The 20,000-nt window shown below is 43.9% G+C and overlaps 1 protein-coding gene across 6 annotated transcripts in view; it reads left to right on the top strand.

Annotated features, from left to right (window-relative positions):
- Positions 1-20,000, top strand: part of Ten-a (tenascin accessory) — a 1,550,399-nt gene that overhangs the window by 975,474 nt on the left and 554,925 nt on the right. For all 6 annotated transcript variants that reach the window (XM_070084924.1, XM_070084928.1, XM_070084925.1 and 3 more), the window contains one exon: positions 13,983-14,118. In XM_070084924.1, coding sequence (XP_069941025.1) covers positions 13,983-14,118 — 136 coding nt within the window. The remainder of the gene's footprint in view (positions 1-13,982; positions 14,119-20,000) is intronic.

Raw genomic sequence — 20,000 nt, forward strand, 5'->3', positions numbered from 1 at the left:
GTGTGCCAAGGCAGGAGTTGGGAACAGCCAACAGAAAGTCCCCAGCATGAGGGGCTCTCACTGCCAGGAGGCGGGCTCTATCCTTCCCTGACACACTCTGAAGCATTGTTGAGGCTATATTTTCCACTATTGGACCATCCCAGTGCGATTGTTTGTAGTTATTGGGGGGAGCAGGTCTGGTTTCTGAGCCCGTTAGATTATCCCAGATCATTGCTCCGTCAATGAATTTTTGGTCCTGGACTCCAATCTTGTCCCTAAGATGTTCAGGGAGAATCGCTGCTACAAGCTCTCTGGATGCAATACACGAGGACAGAAAAGCAGGTAACGCAATCTGTGATGACTTGCGGACACCAATGCCTCCTAGTCTGACTGGAAGTGTAGCTTAGTTCCACTGCCCATCTTCTAGAGTAAGGTTAAGTACTTTCGTAAAAATCTGCCTCAGAATACTGTCATATTCGTGCAGTATAGGGTTATCATATGAAGGTGCACATCTTAGGAAATATGTCAACCTGGGCAGACTCAAGCACTTTGTGAGAAGGTACAAGGCATCTTGGGTGTCCAGATTGCCTATTCGTTGTTCCATTCTCCTTAACTCTTCCAATTTCTTCCTGAGAATTGTGTCAATGGCATTGCTTCCCAGAGGTGCTCCTAGCAAGACACTATTTGTGGGGGCAATGACTGCTGCTCCTGGTAGTTTTGATCTCACTGCATTTATCACTTGTTGACTGACTGAGATGATTTCACATTTGGATGGATTCAGGACGAGACCCATTTCCTGTCCCCGTGTCATTACCTGTGTAAGGTCATGTAGGAGGGACTCCTTTGTACCTGCTAGTGTGCCATCATCTAGGAACCAGATGTTTAGCTCGCTGGTCAGTCTGACTGTGATTTCCCTAACTGCTATACAGAAGAGAAATGGTGCAAGAGGATCTCCTTGTTGGACACCCTCCGATGATGTGATTTCATGCTCTCCAAAGAGCATTGATTCCTTGCTATACCCAGCTGAAACAAAAGGGAAGAGACCAGGGAAATGTTCTTGTACTGCTGCTAATACCACGTCTCTTTTCAGGAGATTGAACGCATTCTTGAAATCTAATTTTACCACTGCATTGTCCTCAGGCAGGTTGTTGATATACGCCCTTGTTGCATGAACCGCTGCTTCACTTCCCCAAAGCCAAAGCTGGTTTGGTTGAAGCATCATGGCTGCCTGTGCACGAATACTTCGGATAGCAGCTTTGGATACGAGGCGGCGTAACGTATTGCCTACTGCAATTGGCCGAATTCCTCCATCCTTCTTTTTAAGTGCACAAAGTGTTGCACCAAAAAAGAAAGGTCTAATTTCATCAGGAATCAGACCAGCCAAGGAATTGTTGACGAACCTTGTGATCTCTGAAAGCAGTGTCTCTGCAATTTCCCCAATAACTGGATTAACCATTTCCTTTAAATGCTGTGGCCTTATTCCAGTGTAACCCCCAGCAGAGCCAGATGGGAACGACATTATTGCTTTGTAAATGTCTGAGTCTTCCACAATCAATGGTTCCATAGTGGGGACAGAGGTGTTGGAACTGTTGGTGCCACTGGTTTCCCTGGCAGGGTGCTTTCCTCTAAGTGCTTCAGCCATGTCAGCATCCCTGGGAGCAACTGTATCTTCAATTGCCTACTGCAATTGGCAGAATTCCTCCATCCTTCTTTTTAAGTGCCAAAGTGTTGCACCAAAAAAGAAAGGTCTAATTTCATCAGGAATCAGACCAGCCAAGGAATTGTTGACGAACCTTGTGATCTCTGAAAGCAGTGTCTCTGCAATTTCCCCAATAACTGGATTAACCATTTCCTTTAAATGCTGTGGCCTTATTCCAGTGTAACCCCCAGCAGAGCCAGATGGGAACGACATTATTGCTTTGTAAATGTCTGAGTCTTCCACAATCAATGGTTCCATAGTGGGGACAGAGGTGTTGGAACTGTTGGTGCCACTGGTTTCCTTGGCAGGGTGCTTTCCTCTAAGTGCTTCAGCCATGTCAGCATCCCTGGGAGCAACTGTATCTTCACTGATTGCTCCCACTGTGTTGCCCTCTTCAATTTTCTTGCTCACTTGGACTCTGACTTTTTCACTGTCGGTAGAGTGAGTGGGGGTCCTGCCTCTCCCTTTTTTGTGTTGACGGGGCAGGCGAATGAGGTTATCAACTCTAGGAAAATCTCTTAAGGATTTAATTATCATTGAGACTAGCCTCTTTCCCCTTCTTTCCGGCACAGCTAAGCAGACATTGCCAAAAAGTAGCAAGTTGTGCCATGCCTTGATGGTTGGTGGAGCATTTAAGATAGTGGAACCATCGTTTACTTTTTTCAGCTGCGTGTGGACGGGCTGCTTTGGGAATATGTGTGAGTGTCCTCGTACCTGTTGCTTTAATTGCTTCCAAGAGATTGTCTGATGAGATGAAATCTGTTGGAGTGGGTTCAGGTGCCTGAGGTGGCTCTGGATCATCACTTTCCACAGGAGGACATCCTGAACCAGGGCAACTACCGTGTTTGCGGAGGAAACCATTAGAGTTGAGACAACGAAGCTGTAAGCATGACCGACACTTGCCTCTCCTAGTATTGCCAGCCGTGCCATTTCCCTGGCTGCTTGCTTCCTCCTGGTTCGCATCCATCTGCTAGACTAGACAATAGGAGTGGAATATGACATGCTGGGTGGGTATGGTGCGTGGAAGGTAGTGAAATTGACCGTGGTGGCCTGGTGGAGTTTGAGGGGCTGGGAGGGGAAGGGGAAAACTTCCCCTGGGAATTAGGTGGGGGAGGCGCAGGTTGTTGAGTGGGGTTATCCCGGGGAGTACAATACACATGGACTTGCACACTATATATTGTTCACACTGTCTTACAATACACATAACTTTATTTGTTTCCCATGTACACTATGAACAATGTGGGTATGGGCACTGCTGAACCAATGTGTTCACTCACCATCTAGTTACACATCCCACCTCTTCCACCCATCCCCGTGACGTGGGGGTGGATGCACTGACTGGTCACTCCCTCGTTAACATTAATTTCACATTATTTTTCCATAACATATGCCTCTAAATAGTCCATGCATCGACACAATCATTTCCAAGTTAACTGGAAGCATGGTGCATGGTGCTGGATATAGATGTTTTTATAAGAGCTTTTCGAGGTCTGTATGTACGATAATCTTGGCCGGTACTCATACACAGTGTAGGCCTTATACGCCCCCACCCCTCCACTGGCCGTCTTCCTCACCACCACCACTCACCAACATTCACAAACTGCACAACACTTCCACAATTTACCTTGAAACGGTGCACTGAAATGTCTTCTCGCTTCACTGGAATCTTCCCAGAGTATTCACAATAAGTCCTGTTGAGTCTTAACCTGGTCAGCCTCGTTGATCCGGAGTTATAATTGAAAATCCCGCAGCTAGCCCGCCATACGTCTTGCCATGCCAGCGCATGGCAATATATATATATATATATATATATATATATATATATATATATATATATATATATATATATATATATATATATATATATATATATAATGTATATATATACATTATATATATATATATATTATATATATAATATATATATATATAATGTATATATATACATATATATATATATATATATATATATATATATATATATATATATATATATATATATATATATATATATATATATATATATATATATATATATGGTGGCAGCCATCGCTGATGTACAGTAACTTGGGTCTTTCAATGAGCCACATAAACCAATACGATGCTCAACAAGGTCAGATTTCAGTTACTTCTTTGTGGAAAATTTGAAGAGATTTAAGAAAGAGGCGTATAAGGATTTTGAGGTAACAGTACCGGGAAGAACGTGCGTTAAATTAGTTCGTATGTATTAGGTTGAACGATTGCTGTTCTGTTCACTAACAGTAACATGACGTGCTGAAAAAAATGAAGACTGGAGAATTTATGGAAAAGTTTCTCTGCCAGTATTTTCCGTACATTATAGGGACGTAAACGGAAGACTGTAAAAGAGGTAATCACTCTCTCGCTGGATTATATACACGGAACAATAATAGGTGAAGAAATCAGTGAGCCTAGGAGCAGGTGTTGAGCACCGTAGTCATGACGAACCTGAAGCACAGTCAGGAAGATGGACTCTTATGTACTGGAACCAGATGCAGTGCAGCGGATTAAACTCCATTCTGGGGCTCCTACGTCCGACTACGTGCCGCAAGCATAAGTCTGACTGGCCAGACTTTTCTCCACCTCTCTCTCTCTCTCTCTCTCTCTCTCTCTCTCTCTCTCTCTCTCTCTTGCTTTCTCTCTCGCTCTCAGCAGCAAATTAACTCCTGCCTGTTAATTTCCGCAAGAGGAAGAGAATACTATTTTAAGCAGACATATTTATATCTTAATTTTTACATACTATCAACTACTGTTTTCTTCCCACTTATTTTACTAAATAAAATGTTATTTTTTTTGTCTTTATTTTACCGTGACCAGTGAGTCATTGTACCGTGACCAGTGAATCATTGTACCGTGACCAGTGAATCATTGTACCGTGACCAGTGAATCATTGTACCGTGACCAGTGAATCATTGTACCGTGACCAGTGAATCATTGTACCGTGACCAGTGAGTCATTGTACCGTGACCAGTGAATCATTGTACCGTGACCAGTGAATCATTGTACCGTGACCAGTGAATCATTGTACCGTGACCAGTGAATCATTGTACCGTGACCAGTGAATCATTGTACCGTGACCAGTGAATCATTGTACCGTGACCAGTGAATCATTGTACCGTGACCAGTGAATCATTGTACCGTGACCAGTGAATCATTGTACCGTGACCAGTGAATCATTGTACCGTGACCAGTGAATCATTGTACCGTGACCAGTGAGTCATTGTACCGTGACCAGTGAATCATTGTACCGTGACCAGTGAGTCATTGTACCGTGACCAGTGAGTCATTGTACCGTGACCAGTGAGTCATACCGTGACCAGTAAGTCATTGTACCGTGACCAGTGAGTCATTGTACCGTGACCAGTGAATCATTGTACCGTGACCAGTGAATCATTGTACCGTGACCAGTGAATCATTGTACCGTGACCAGTGAGTCATTGTACCGTGACAAGTGAGTCATTGTACCGTGACCAGTGAGTCATTGTACCGTGACCAGTGAGTCATTGTACCGTGACCAGTGAGTCATTGTACCGTGACCAGTGAGTCATTGTACCGTGACCAGTGAGTCATTGTACCGTGACCAGTGAGTCATTGTACCGTGACCAGTGAATCATTGTACCGTGACCAGTGAGTCATTGTACCGTGACCAGTGAGTCATTGTACCGTGACCAGTGAGTCATTGTACCGTGACCAGTGAGTCATTATACCGTGACCAGTGAGTCATTGTACCGTGACCAGTGAGTCATTGTACCGTGACCAGTGAGTCATTATACCGTGACCAGTGAGTCATTGTACCGTGACCAGTGAGTCATTGTACCGTGACCAGTGAATCATTGTACCGTGACCAGTGAGTCATTGTACCGTGACAAGTGAGTCATTGTACCGTGACCAGTGAGTCATTGTACCGTGACCAGTGAGTCATTGTACCGTGACCAGTGAGTCATTGTACCGTGACCAGTGAGTCATTGTACCGTGACCAGTGAGTCATTGTACCGTGACCAGTGAATCATTGTACCGTGACAAGTGAGTCATTGTACCGTGACCAGTGAGTCATTGTACCGTGACCAGTGAATCATTGTACCGTGACCAGTGAATCATTGTACCGTGATCATTGAGTCATTGTACCGTGACCAGTGAGTCATTGTACCGTGACCAGTGAGTCATTGTACCGTGACCAGTGAGTCATTGTACCGTGACCAGTGAGTCATTGTACCGTGACCAGTGAGTCATTGTACCGTGACCAGTGAGTCATTGTACCGTGACCAGTGAATCATTGTACCGTGACAAGTGAGTCATTGTACCGTGACCAGTGAGTCATTGTACCGTGACCAGTGAATCATTGTACCGTGACCAGTGAATCATTGTACCGTGATCATTGAGTCATTGTACCGTGACCAGTGAGTCATTGTACCGTGACCAGTGAGTCATTGTACCGTGACCAGTGAATCATTGTACCGTGACCAGTGAATCATTTTACCGTGATCATTGAGTCATTGTACCGTGACAAGTGAGTCATTGTACCGTGACCAGTGAATCATTGTACCGTGACCAGTGAGTCATTGTACCGTGACCAGTGAATCATTGTACCGTGACCAGTGAATCATTGTACCGTGACCAGTGAATCATTGTACCGTGACCAGTGAATCATTTTACCGTGATCATTGAGTCATTGTACCGTGACCAGTGAGTCATTGTACCGTGACCAGTGAATCATTGTACCGTGACCAGTGAGTCATTGTACCGTGACCAGTGAATCATTGTACCGTGACCAGTGAATCATTGTACCGTGACCAGTGAGTCATTGTACCGTGACCAGTGAATCATTGTACCGTGACCAGTGAATCATTGTACCGTGACCAGTGAATTTTGTGTGGTGGATAGTATGGTGTTGTCCCATGAACAGTGAGTTTTTTTGACGTTTAAGCAGTGACTTATCGTACTGTGTGTTGTAGCGTGACAAATTATTGCTCCGTAAATGTGAAATATCACTGTTGAGTTTGAGTTCTTGGACCTCGATTTTAGTCTCCACATCAAATTAAAAAAAAATGTTGCTAATCAAAGTGTCGATTACGAAAACCTAAAAAAAAAACAGAGAAATTCTGAAAAACGACAAAGAATTTCCAAAAAACATGGGTTCCTGCCCAGTTAAGTTGTGACGGGCTGGAGTCTGCTTATGCGACATCGAACTCTTTCAAGTTCATCTAAGCGTGTATAAAGAGATGCAACTCGAGGAAGGTTTTAATGCTACGGACGACATTTCGAGCAGGATTGAGCTTTATGAAGCCTTAATAAAGCTCATTCCTGAGCGATACGTAGTTTTACGTATCTGTATACCAGTTCAATATTCTGTTGCTCTCCGTGTCGTTTATCCACTTACCACTAAATGGCTTTTTCCCAGAGTTTCTATAACTGCGCTTGTCAGTGAAACAGACCTATAGTTTAAATGGTCTTTCTGGTGCCCTTGTTTTTTTTTAATGTCAACACTGTTATTTCTGTCTTGTGTGTGCCAGTTTTTCTTCTTAAACATAAATCCAAAAATCCTCATTGCTTGGTTCTTTTTGCATAATATTTTTACAACTCCGGGTGATATTTTGTTCCATTTTCTCTCTTGTTGGTCACTGTTCATTAGCAGTTCTTCACTTCTTCATTGTCGGTGACATTGATTTGCTCCGTCTGATTCTACTCTCGGGAGTTGAAGTCTGCTCTAACAGAGATCTTTACTTTTTTTGCTCTCTGAACTCTCAGTCGTTATATTTCCTCGTTATATCTGTTATATATACGTCATTTCTTTGTATTTGTTGTCTTTCATATAAACTTTGCTATCTGGCGAGGCTTAAAAGTCTCATAACTCCTGATTCTTGTGGATTTGTTTGTCCTATATTTCTGCTTTATATATTTTTTTTGGTTTATGTAGCCTGTATTTTCTTTTTTTTTACCAATCCTGCTATACCTTTGTATTTATTGCAGCTCTGTTCTTTCACTATCTTTATTACAGCTCTGTCATATTATTTGCCATATATGATGCCTTTGTGTTCATGACGACTTTCGAAGTTATTCCAAAATACTTGTATATTTACAACGTCGTCGCAAGTGTCTCTCTCCTATGTACGGGTTATTTGTGTATTGTTCCAGTCATGGTATTGTGCCTTTTATTCTTTACTTGTATATGATATCCTCATAAAAAAAAATTCTGTCTCTGTGGTATGTCTCGTTGTGTCCATCTGTCTTACTTTCTAACTTGTGCATACTTGCCTGCTTCCCCACCTCTTCCATATTCTCTCCGTCTGCTTTCTCATCCCCTTCCTGCTTCGTTCCCTTCCTCATCCCTTCTCTGCTTGCGTCCTTATCTGCTTGCCTTTTAACTATGGCGGGAGCAAGGGATGTTTACGAGGGATAGCCAATGTCCCAGTGGCGGATCAAGGAAGCAATGACGACTGACTTACCGGTACAGGACTCTATGAATCGAGTGACAACTGTATCAAAAAATAACTGAAATCTCGGCTTCCTACTCCCACACTTCACTTCCTACCCTCCCACCTTCCCTTCCTTCCCCACCTTCCCTTCCTACCCCACCTTCTCTTCCCACTCCACTTTCTCTTCCTGCTCCACCTTCCCTTCCTACACCCCTGTGAACGAATCCTCTGTGTGTGTGTGTGTGTCTGTTTCACCTCGAGATGCCAGCACGTCCCTGTATTTCTGTGGTAAGGAGTCGTATAACTCACACTTAATTCCTCTCCTCGTGTCATCTAAACAAACATACTTAAACATACGTAACAAAATGTATGGATGATTCCTTTAAATAAATGGAGAAAGTTTCCCACTGATTTTTTCCAGATACAATTATTAGGGAAGTTGAGGTCTTAATCTTTACGCAAAGAAACAATAACAAACGAGCAGAATAGAATATAGGTCACAATACAATGGTTGGACAAGTACCAAGTTAACAAACAAATTGGAAACGGGAACTAAACAATGTACGTGTCCATCCTGGCTCAAGACTTAATCGTGGTCCAGGACCGACTGAAACATTCTCTAGTTTCCATTTACAAGTTGTGGGTTAGTTACGAATAAGTATTATTTAAACAAACCCAATACACCTATTCTCTTAATGCAAAAAAATCCTGTGATATACCTGCGGCAGGTTTGATTTTATTGTTGACTGCCTGATCAACCAGGCTATTGTTATCTGGCTGCATAGTTATCACAACTTGCTTTATATATTCTGGTAGCATGTTGAAGAGTCGTGGACCAGGGATGCTGTCACAGTGTTCTCCACACAGTGTCTGTTGCACCTCTGTTTTTCATTTGGTTTACTGTACACTTTCTCCCGTATCTCTCATTCCAGTAAGCTATGGCAATATGTATATTGGTGACCTGACCCTCCAGTATTTTCCATAATAGCACTGAAGAGGGCATTCCAGGCGATTTCAGGAGTTCGAGGCAGTTTAGACGCTTGAGATGTTTCGGATGGAAGCGTTATAATTTATGATTGCTTTTGCTTCAGTGAGACTGTGATCAAGGCTACATTTGTGGTCCTGATGTTTCTGATAAGTTCTTCAGTGTTAGTATCAATAAAATCTAGGAAGTTATTCATTCTAGTCGTTATCATCACTTGTTAACTGTAGAATGACCCTGAAATGTGGCTGTGAGAATAGGTTATCTCGCCATCAGCGAACGGAGGCGCGAGTCTCCACCGTTGCTTGCACTGAATAAACCCACTTGGGTTCAGCACAGCACATAAATGTAATCTGATGTGTGCGCTTGTTGATTTTGCGCTGCGCCACGTGCTTGATAGTCTCAATTAACTATGATAATTATATTTGTAATTTGTTTTACCTGGTTATTTACTTATGTAATTACGAGGGTAAAAGTTAATAACATTTCTAGTCTCATCACCAGAGTAATTACCTGATTAATTATATTAATGTAATATTATGCTATTTTCTTTGCTTCACAGCAGTTTAGAATTGTTTTATGGTTTATAAAGTGGTAAACCCATGCGGGTTATTCGATTTAAGGAGTAATGGAAGCTCCTTCTTCCATTCGCCCGGTCTCTAACTAGTCAGACTGTTGGTGATGGCCTCCAGCAGCGACTGAGAGAGCAGTCACCTGCAGAACATCTCACACCACTACTGGATATTTCAGTCCTCAGATCTTAAGTGGAGAACAAGAGACATGGCTTCTCCTCTCATTCCTTACTTCTCTTGCTTTCCTTCCTCTTTCCCTCCCCCCCTCTCTCTCTCTCTCTCTCTCTCTCTCCCCCCCCTTCCCCCCACCCTATCTTTTCCTTCCCCCCCTCTCTCACATCCTACCTTCATCTTAATACTATTCACCTCTCAGCATCCACTGGTCTGAACATGTCTCATCTCTCACGTCACTCACACCCCAGGGGCGTTCTTACTCCCTTATACTCACTCCCTCACCCTTGCTCCCTCACCTCACTCTCACCCTTATTTCCTCGTCTTAACTCTCTCACCCTCACTTTCTCACCCACACTCTCACCCTCACTTTCTCACTCACACTCTCATCCTCTCTCTTTCACTTTGACTCATTCTCACTTACACATCGAAAGCTTTCATACCCCATCATCTTCATTATCGCCACCACTACCATTACCACCACTACCATCACCACCACTACCATTACCACCACGCTTGCCAACACCCTTGCCAACACAAACATCAACATCAACATCCACTTCACCACCACCACCCCCATTACCACCGCCCTCACCATCAACACCACCCCCATTAAAATAATTACCTCCCTGACCACCATAACTATTACCATTATCACCACCACCATTACCACAACCTACCCCTCGCCATCCTCAAAACTACCATCACCACAACTACCACCACTACCCAGCCATACCACCCACCACCACCACTATCCAGCCATACCACCCACCACTACCCAGCCATACCACACACCACCACCACCACCACTACCCAGCCATACCACCCACCACCACCACCACCAATACCTTCCACTACCACCCACCACAACTACCCAGCCCTACCATATACCAACACCACTACCATCACCACAATTACCTAGTTCGAGCTCCCACCACCACCACCCACCACCATTACCCACCGCTATCCACCACTACCTACAGCTACCCACCACTACCTAGAACTACCCACCACCTACTACCACCACCCACCACCACCACCTCCACCATCACCTCCACCAACACCACCACCAACACCACCACCAACACCACCACCAACACCACCACCACCAAACCACCACCCCCACCACCACCTCCACCAACACCACCACCACCACACCACCACCTCCACCACTGCCACCACTACTACCATCACCACTACCACCACTTCCAACATTAGAACCACAACCACTACCACCACCGCTACCACCACTACTACCATCACCACTACCACCACCACTACCACCACTACTACCACCACTTCTATCATCACTACCACCACTACCACCACTACCACCACCACCACTACCACCACTACCACCACCACCACTACCACCACCACCACTACCATCACCACCACTACCACCACCACCACTACACCTCCACTACCACCATCACTACCACCACTACACCACCACTACCACCACCACCACCACCACCACCACCACCACCACCACCACTGCTACCACCACCACTGCTACCAGCCTACCACCACCACCACCACCACCACACTTCAGTCCACCATCGTCAGCCACTTTTTAATATTCATAGCATTTTTCGTGTCGCCTAAGATTGTAGAGTGTCTTAGGTGAACCCTCGTGACGAATACCTCCTGAGGTGGTTCCCTCCTTCTCATCCCTCCTCCTGCTCCTTCCTTCTACTCGGTGTGAATATTCCTCCTCCTGCCCCTCCTTCCTGCCCTTTCTTGGTACCCCTGCAGGAGTAGTATCTCTTCTCCCTCCTTCCTGCTTGTCAACCTGAGTAGTACAATGTAAGTACCACTTCATCCTGCTCCTCCTTTCTGCTTCCCTATGTGAGTTGTTCTTCCCTCCTGCGCCTCCTTCCCTCTTGCGCCTCCATCCCTCTTGCGCCTCCTTCCCTCCTGCGCCTCCTTCCCTCCTGCGCCTCCATCCCTCCTGCGCCTCCTTCCCTCCTGCGCCTCCTTCCCTCCTGCGCCTCAATCCCTCCTGCGCCTCCATCCCTCCTGCGCCTCCATCCCTCCTGCGCCTCCTTCCCTCCTGCGCCTCCTTCCCTCCTGCGCCTCCTTCCCTCCTGCGCCTCAATCCCTCCTGCGCCTCCATCCCTCCTGCGCCTCCTTCCCTCCTGCGCCTCCTTCCCTCCTGCGCCTCCATCCCTCCTGCGCCTCCATCCCTCCTGCGCCTCCATCCCTCCTGCGCCTCCATCCCTCCTCCTCTCCTGGATTGCGGATGATTACTGCATCTTCTGAGAAGTGCTAATTCTTTAAGGGTTATACAACACCTGGGGAACAGGAGGTGATCGGGTTTTGATCCGAGGTAGGGAAGGGTAGGTTAAGTTTCTTTGATTAAGAGCCCTTCACCAGTATCAAGAGCCCTTCACCAGCATCAAGAGCCCTTCACCAGCATCAAGATACTTGTATGGTGGCGTGGGGACGACGTGGATATGCCGGTGGTTCGTGTAGGTATGGATGAATGAGGTGGATGAGTGAGCAAATGGAAGAAGTGCTTTGTGTGACTGACACAGCAGCAGCAGCAGTAGTAGCAGCAGCAGAAGCGCATCACCATCAGTAACATCATCATCAGCAGCAGCAAGATCAGCAGCAGCAGCGCAGAAGCAGCATCAACAGCATCAGCAGGAGCAGCATCATCATCAGCATCATCATCATCATCATCATCATCATCATCATCAGCAGCAGCAGCAGCAGCAGCACAGCAGCAGCACAGCAGCAGCAGCAGCAGCAGCAGCAGCAGCAGCAGCAGCAGCAGCAGCAGCACAGCAGCAGCACAGCAGCAGCAGCATAGCATCATCAGCAGCAGCACAGCAGCAGCAGCAGCAAAGCAGCAGCAACACAGCAGCAGCAGCAGCAGCAGCAGCAGCAGCAGCAGCAGCAGCACATCAGCGGCATGAGCAGCATCAGCGCATCAGCAGCGGCAGCAGCATGAGCAACAGCATGTGCAGCAGCAGCAGCATAAGCAGCATTAGCATCAGCAGCAGCAACAGCTGCCGCAGCGGTAGTAGTAATCGCAGTAGTTGGTGGGAGGAGTCTGTGTTAATGGGTGGGGGAGTTTATGTAAATAGGTTATCTATCCCTATTTCTCTTCTGTAATTGATGTTCTGTGGCCATCTTGATAATCGTATTAGTGACGCCAGCTTCCGTCATTAGCCCATCTGGAAGAAGGGAAGGTTGTGATCAAGGCGGGTCAGGTTTTATAAGGCTCTTCTACCCTCGCTGTTTGACCTGAGGTCAGGCTTCCTTGTGGACCTCCTGATCATCAGGCAGGAGAGAGATAGTGGTCCAATTTCCCCTTGAAATCTTCTCTACTTTCGTTCTGGCAGTGTCTCTGATATTGGCAGAAGAAAGGATAGAAGAAAGGATAGAAGGGTGCGGAGTTGTATAAGCTTTCAAAAAACAATTACTGTTTGAATCTACAACTAACCTGGAGATGAAGGCAACAAAAAAAAACAAATTGTAAGTAATGTATACCTCAACCTTTAACTGAGATCATCCTCAGCATTATTAAGATGCTTTTCACTCCAGTTTTTCACTCATTGTTACCCAAAGTTTAACCTTTTTTTTTGTACTCTTCCACTTTCACCTGTAAATAACCTCTGATCCACTGCCACTAGAAGTAGTTCGCTAATAACCCCGTGTTACTTGAATTTGACCTCTGGTTCGCTTAATATCATCCTTTATACGGTTCCTCACCTCACCTGAGCCGCCATACTTGGCTTGTTGTAAACACCTCTACCACCTGAAGATAAGATTCCACAACTAACCCACAGACTGCAGATGCAAATGACAAGACGTTTCAAGTCCACGACCTGATAGTATTCCAGGACAGACCAGAACAGTCCAGGATAAATCAGAACGGTTCAGGACGGACCGAAACTGTCCAGGATGGACCAAGATGGTCTAGAACGGAGGGAAATGTTTTCTAGTTTACATCTCTATTTTGTGGATTTGTTGTGAACTGCTTCACTGTACCGTATATTCAATCTTATTGTTTAAACTTGACTTGTGACCTGTGACCTGTGATTTATGACCTGTGACTTATGACCTGTGACCTAAGACTTCTGACCTAGCACCAGCTGAGAGCACGTCTCCTCACCTGTCTCCCTCTCTCCCGGTAGAGTACCTGATGAGCGGCAGCAGTCCGAGGTACGGTACTGGCACGGCACCCAAGTCTCCAGGTGCCGGGGGAGGAGCCATGCTGTACGGCACTACCCCCGCTCCGGATTACCTCTCTGTCAACAACTCTCAACCCAGGTGAGTACGACCACGCCCCCCTGCCCATCCTTCCCACTGACTAGCATGTGAACCTTCCACACAGATAAAACTCCACAACCACCCAACAGGTCACCTATCCAGCCATCCATACACCCGCCTATCCAATTATCCACCCGCCTACCCACCCAGCTATCCACCCACCACTGGAATTGGATATAACCTGATCCCATTCACCTCTCAGAAATGTAATAATAATCCTCATTAGTCATTTTACAAAAGAAGACTTACACTTAAGATGTAATGAACGCCAGTTAGGAAATAAACAGAACGGACGGGTGCTCGAACCGTAGTGCTGGCACAATACAGAACTGGGCCTCCTAGAGGCCTGGACAACGGTTCAATTCACTGTTCATTCTTCTCTTTCTTTAACATCTCTCCTGGTTATCTATGCGGACTCAGGTGCCAGATTAACCAGGCTGTGTGGGACAGCAGACCGCTAACAGCAACAGCCTGGTTGAGCAGACATTTAACTAGGAAGCTGGCCTCGGCGGAAAGCCCTAGAGACTAGTCACAGATGATCCTAGGTAAGATCAAGTGAGTTTAGGCCAACCTAGGTCAAACAAGGTGAGCCCAGTAGAGCCTATTTTAGTCCAGGTGAGAATAGATGAATATGGACGAGTCAAGAGAGCATAGCAGAGCTTAGTTGGACCGAGGCGTGTTTGAGTATGGGTAAGCTAAGATAGACAAATTGAGCTAAGATCATCCATTCGAACCTAGGTGAGTCTGGGTGAGCGTAGATAAGTAAGGTCAGGTGAGCTCAGGCAAGTCTAGGTGAGCCCAGGTGAAAGTATATGAATATGGGTAACTCATTGCTTTGTTTGTTCCGTCTGTCTTGTTCCGTCTTTTTCATTGACTTCCTCCTATGTTTACTTCTGCCTGGGTTGTACTACTGTCTTCTGTATTCTCTGTGTTTACTTTCGTCTGTATTTTGTGTTTACTTCTGCTTGTTTACTTCTTTTTGTGTTTACGTCTGTGTTGTTTATTCCTGTGTTGACTTCCATTTGTGTTTACCTTTGCCCGTGTTCACCTCCTGTGTTGCTTACTTCCACCTGTGTTTACTTATCTACTTGCGCCTGTTTATTTCTGCTAGTTTTATTTGCTTCCACTTCTGGCGTTTACTTTCTCCTGTGTTTCTATTTTTTACTTACACCTTTGTTTATTTTGCTTGCTACCGCCTGTGCTTATATTGTTTACTTTCGCCTGAATTTATATTGTTTACTTTTGCCTCAGTTTTTATTTTGTTTCTTCCTGCCACTGTCATCTCGTTTTCTTCTGTTTGATAAATCTTTACACAATTTTCGTGTGATCCTCAGCGAATTAAAACGTTTAGCAGAGATCAAAGATTAAATTCCCATGTGTGTGTGTGTGTGAGATAGATAGATAGATAGAGAGAGAGAGAGAGAGAGAGAGAGAGAGAGAGAGAGAGAGAGAGAGAGAATCCCTAAGGAAGTTAAAGGAGTTTGCTGTACGTAATCAAGGAGAGCTGTTTCGAAGAGGGAGGGAGGGAGGGAGGGGAGAATTGGCCTCAGTATCTGATCTTAGCGTCATTTGCATTTTATCAAGATAATGTGAACTGAGAGGTCCTAGCAGGCGCGAGGGAACATGGGGATAAGGAGACACAAAGAAAGCTGGGATATGTCTCAAAGATAGGTAGCTGTAACCCTCACAGACTAGTATATCGACGCTATCTGAAGCAAAATGACGATTTACAGTCTAGGTACCTCATCTTCTGTTGAGAAAGTTGAGATTAAGACAGTTTAGCCGAAGGCTCTCTCCCTGCTCTCCACTTCCCTCCTGCCTCACTGTCGGCACGAAAAAGTGGGTGAAGAGAATTAACATACGATTCTGGAAAACGTAGATGGGTATTCAAGTAACCACGATGAGCTCCAGCATTGTGCATACTGTAGTTGGCTCATGTATTTCCTTCCAGTTTCCTCACAGTTAGTACTTAATTGACGGCATTCTTTTGGAGCTTCAACCTCAATGGGCAGCAGGATCCTGAGATGTATGATGGCAACGACTCATTAATTTGAAGTTATTATATAACTGAGGTACAATTTTATAAGATCAAATAAACAGGCCACATGGTTGGGTCGGTCTGTGTTTTGTGGAAAAACTCATTTGTGAAGAGTTGCTTGACTTTGAGCTACAGCTCAGCACAAGCCGACAGTGTGTCAGTCTTGCTGGTAGTGGAAGAAGGACTAAGCGTCTAACACTCCTTGTGTTCAATGACCTACACAGATTTAACAATAAAAAACCTCAAGAGAGAGAGAGAGAGAGAGAGAGAGAGAGAGAGAGAGAGAGAGAGAGAGAGAGGTAGGTTCCTTGATGCCGGACCCCTCAAGGAAGGTTCCTTGAAGCTGCACCTGTCAAGGGAGGTTCCTTGATGCCGGACCCCTCAAGGGAGGTTCTTAGATGCTGCACCTGTCAAGGGAGATGCCTTGATGCTGCACCCCTCAAGGAAGGTTCCTTAATGCTGGCGAGGGACCCTTGATCTATGGAATTGGACCTGTGCTCCGGTTTCTTGAATCGAATCTGAATGCCTTCTGTTCCTCCCACCCTCAGGTGCTGTATGACCCCAACGGGGTTAGTGCAACCGAATAATGTCCTACGTGCCAGAGAAAGGCTCTTCATCTCAGGAACTGAACATACCCTCCCCTTGATTGGACCGAACCTGATTGCCTCCTCTTCCCACCAGGAGCTGTATGACTCCTTCGGGTTTACCTCTACCTCGTGAATGTAATAGAATTAATAATAATAATAATAATACAAATGCTACTATTCAATGTTCGTCTTTGGCGAAATAATTAATTATAATGTTTATCATAATAATAATAATAATAATAATAATAATAATAATAATAATAATAATAATAATAAAGTCTCATGGCTGTAGTAATTTTACTTTTAGCCAACAAGAAATAAGACTGCATTAGAGAGCACTTTTAGCCTTGTATTGAGAAACAGACACTTAGGTAGGGAACGTTAATGTGTCGTAGAACATCACACTCGGAACGTTAATGTGTCGTAGAACATCACACTCGGAACGTTAATGTGTCGTAGAACATCACACTCGGAACGTTGATGTGTCGTAGAACATCACACTCGGAACGTTAATGTGTCGTAGAACATCACACTCGGAACGTTGATGTGTCGTAGAACATCACACTCGGAACGTTGATGTGTCGTAGAACATCACACTCGGAACGTTAATGTGTCGTAGAACATCACACTCGGAACGTTGATGTGTCGTAGAACATCACACTCGGAACGTTAATGTGTCGTAGAACATCACACTCGGAACGTTAATGTGTCGTAGAACATCACACTTGGAACGTTAATGTGTCGTAGAACATCACACTTGGAACGTTAATGTGTCGTAGAACATCACACTCGGAACGTTAATGTGTCGTAGAACATCACACTCGGAACGTTAATGTGTCGTAGAACATCACACTCGGAACGTTAATGTGTCGTAGAACATCACACTCGGAACGTTAATGTGTCGTAGAACATCACACTCGGAACGTTAATGTGTCGTAGAACATCACACTCGGAACGTTAATGTGTCGTAGAACATCACACTCGGAACGTTAATGTGTCGTAGAACATCACACTCGGAACGTTAATATGTCGTAGAACATCACACTCGGAACGTTAATGTGTCGTAGAACATCACACTCGGATCGCACCTTAATTGATGATAAGAACTAAGTAGACAAACTCCAGCAACCCTCAGCATAAATGCTCAACATCAGCATCAAATATAATAACTAGAGATGTATAAAAAGATTTTAATGAAATTTTGTGTGAAAATTTTAGTAACGTTAATATATATATATATATATATATATATATATATATATATATATATATATATATATATATATATATATATATATATATATATATATATATATTCATATATATATATATATATATATATATATATATAATATATATATATATATAATATATATATATATATATATATAATATATAGTGAGGCTCAAGTTAGAGTATGTAGGAAAGAGGGAAATTTTTTCCCAGTAAAAGTAGGCCTTAGACAAGGATGTGTGATGTCACCGTGGTTGTTTAATATATTTATAGATGGGGTTGTAAGAGAAGTAAATGCGAGGGTCTTGGCAAGAGGCGTGGAGTTAAAAGATAAAGAATCACACACAAAGTGGGAGTTGTCACAGCTGCTCTTTGCTGATGACACTGTGCTCTTGGGAGATTCTGAAGAGAAGCTGCAGAGATTGGTGGATGAATTTGGTAGGGTGTGCAAAAGAAGAAAATTAAAGGTGAATACAGGAAAGAGTAAGGTTATGAGGATAACAAAAAGATTAGGTGATGAAAGATTGAATATCAGATTGGAGGGAGAGAGTATGGAGGAGGTGAACGTATTTGGGAGTGGACGTGTCAGCGGATGGGTCTATGAAAGATGAGGTGAATCATAGAATTGATGAGGGAAAAAGAGTGAGTGGTGCACTTAGGAGTCTGTGGAGACAAAGAACTTTGTCCTTGGAGGCAAAGAGGGGAATGTATGAGAGTATAGTTTTTCCAACGCTCTTATATGGGTGTGAAGCGTGGGTGATGAATGTTGCAGCGAGGAGAAGGCTGGAGGCAGTGGAGATGTCATGTCTGAGGGCAATGTGTGGTGTGAATATAATGCAGAGAATTCGTAGTTTGGAAGTTAGGAGGAGGTGCGGGATTACCAAAACTGTTGTCCAGAGGGCTGAGGAAGGGCTGTTGAGGTGGTTCGGACATGTAGAGAGAATGGAGCGAAACAGAATGACTTCAAGAGTGTATCAGTCTGTAGTGGAAGGAAGGCGAGGTAGGGGTCGGCCTAGGAAAGGTTGGAGGGAGGGGGTAAAGGAGGTTTTGTGTGCGAGGGGCTTGGACTTCCAGCAGGCATGCGTGAGCGTGTTTGATAGGAGTGAATGGAGACAAATGGTTTTTAATACTTGACGTGCTGTTGGAGTATGAGCAAAGTAACATTTATGAAGGGATTCAGGGAAACCGGCAGGCCGGACTTGAGTCCTGGAGATGGGAAGTACAGTGCCTGCACTCTGAAGGAGGGGTGTTAATGTTGCAGTTTAAAAACTGTAGTGTAAAGCACCCTTCTGGCAAGACAGTGATGGAGTGAATGATGGTGAAAGTTTTTCTTTTTCGGGCCACCCTGCCTTGGTGGGAATCGGCCAGAGTGATAATAAAATAATAATAAATATATATATATATATATTTATATATATATATACATATATATATATATATTTATATATATACATATATATATATATATATATATATATATATATATATATATATATATATATATATATACATATATTATATTTTTTTTTTATTATCACACTGGCCGATTCCCACCAAGGCAGGGTGGCCCGAAAAAAAAAAAACTTTCACCATCACTCACTCCATCACTGTCTTGCCAGAATGGTGCTTTACACTACAGTTTTTAAACTGCAACATTAACACCCCTCCTTCAGAGTGCAGGCACTGTACTTCCCATATAAATATATATATATATATATATATATATATATATATATATATATATATATATATATATATATATATATATATATATATATATATTTATATTTATATATGTCGTGCCGAATATGTAAAACTGGTCAATTAGCAAGAACTCATTTAAAATTAAGTCCTTTCTCAAAATTTCTCTTATACGTTTAAAGATATATTTTTTTCATTAATGTTAATATAAAAATTTTTAATTTTGCTCCAAAAGTAACTTAGAAAACTTACCTAACCTTATTATAACAATAAAAATTTATTTTAGCCTAACCCAACTAAATATATTTTAGGTTTGTTTACAA

This window comes from Cherax quadricarinatus, chromosome 14, assembly GCF_038502225.1.
Source record: "Cherax quadricarinatus isolate ZL_2023a chromosome 14, ASM3850222v1, whole genome shotgun sequence".
NCBI classification, from domain to species: Eukaryota; Metazoa; Arthropoda; class Malacostraca; order Decapoda; family Parastacidae; genus Cherax; species Cherax quadricarinatus.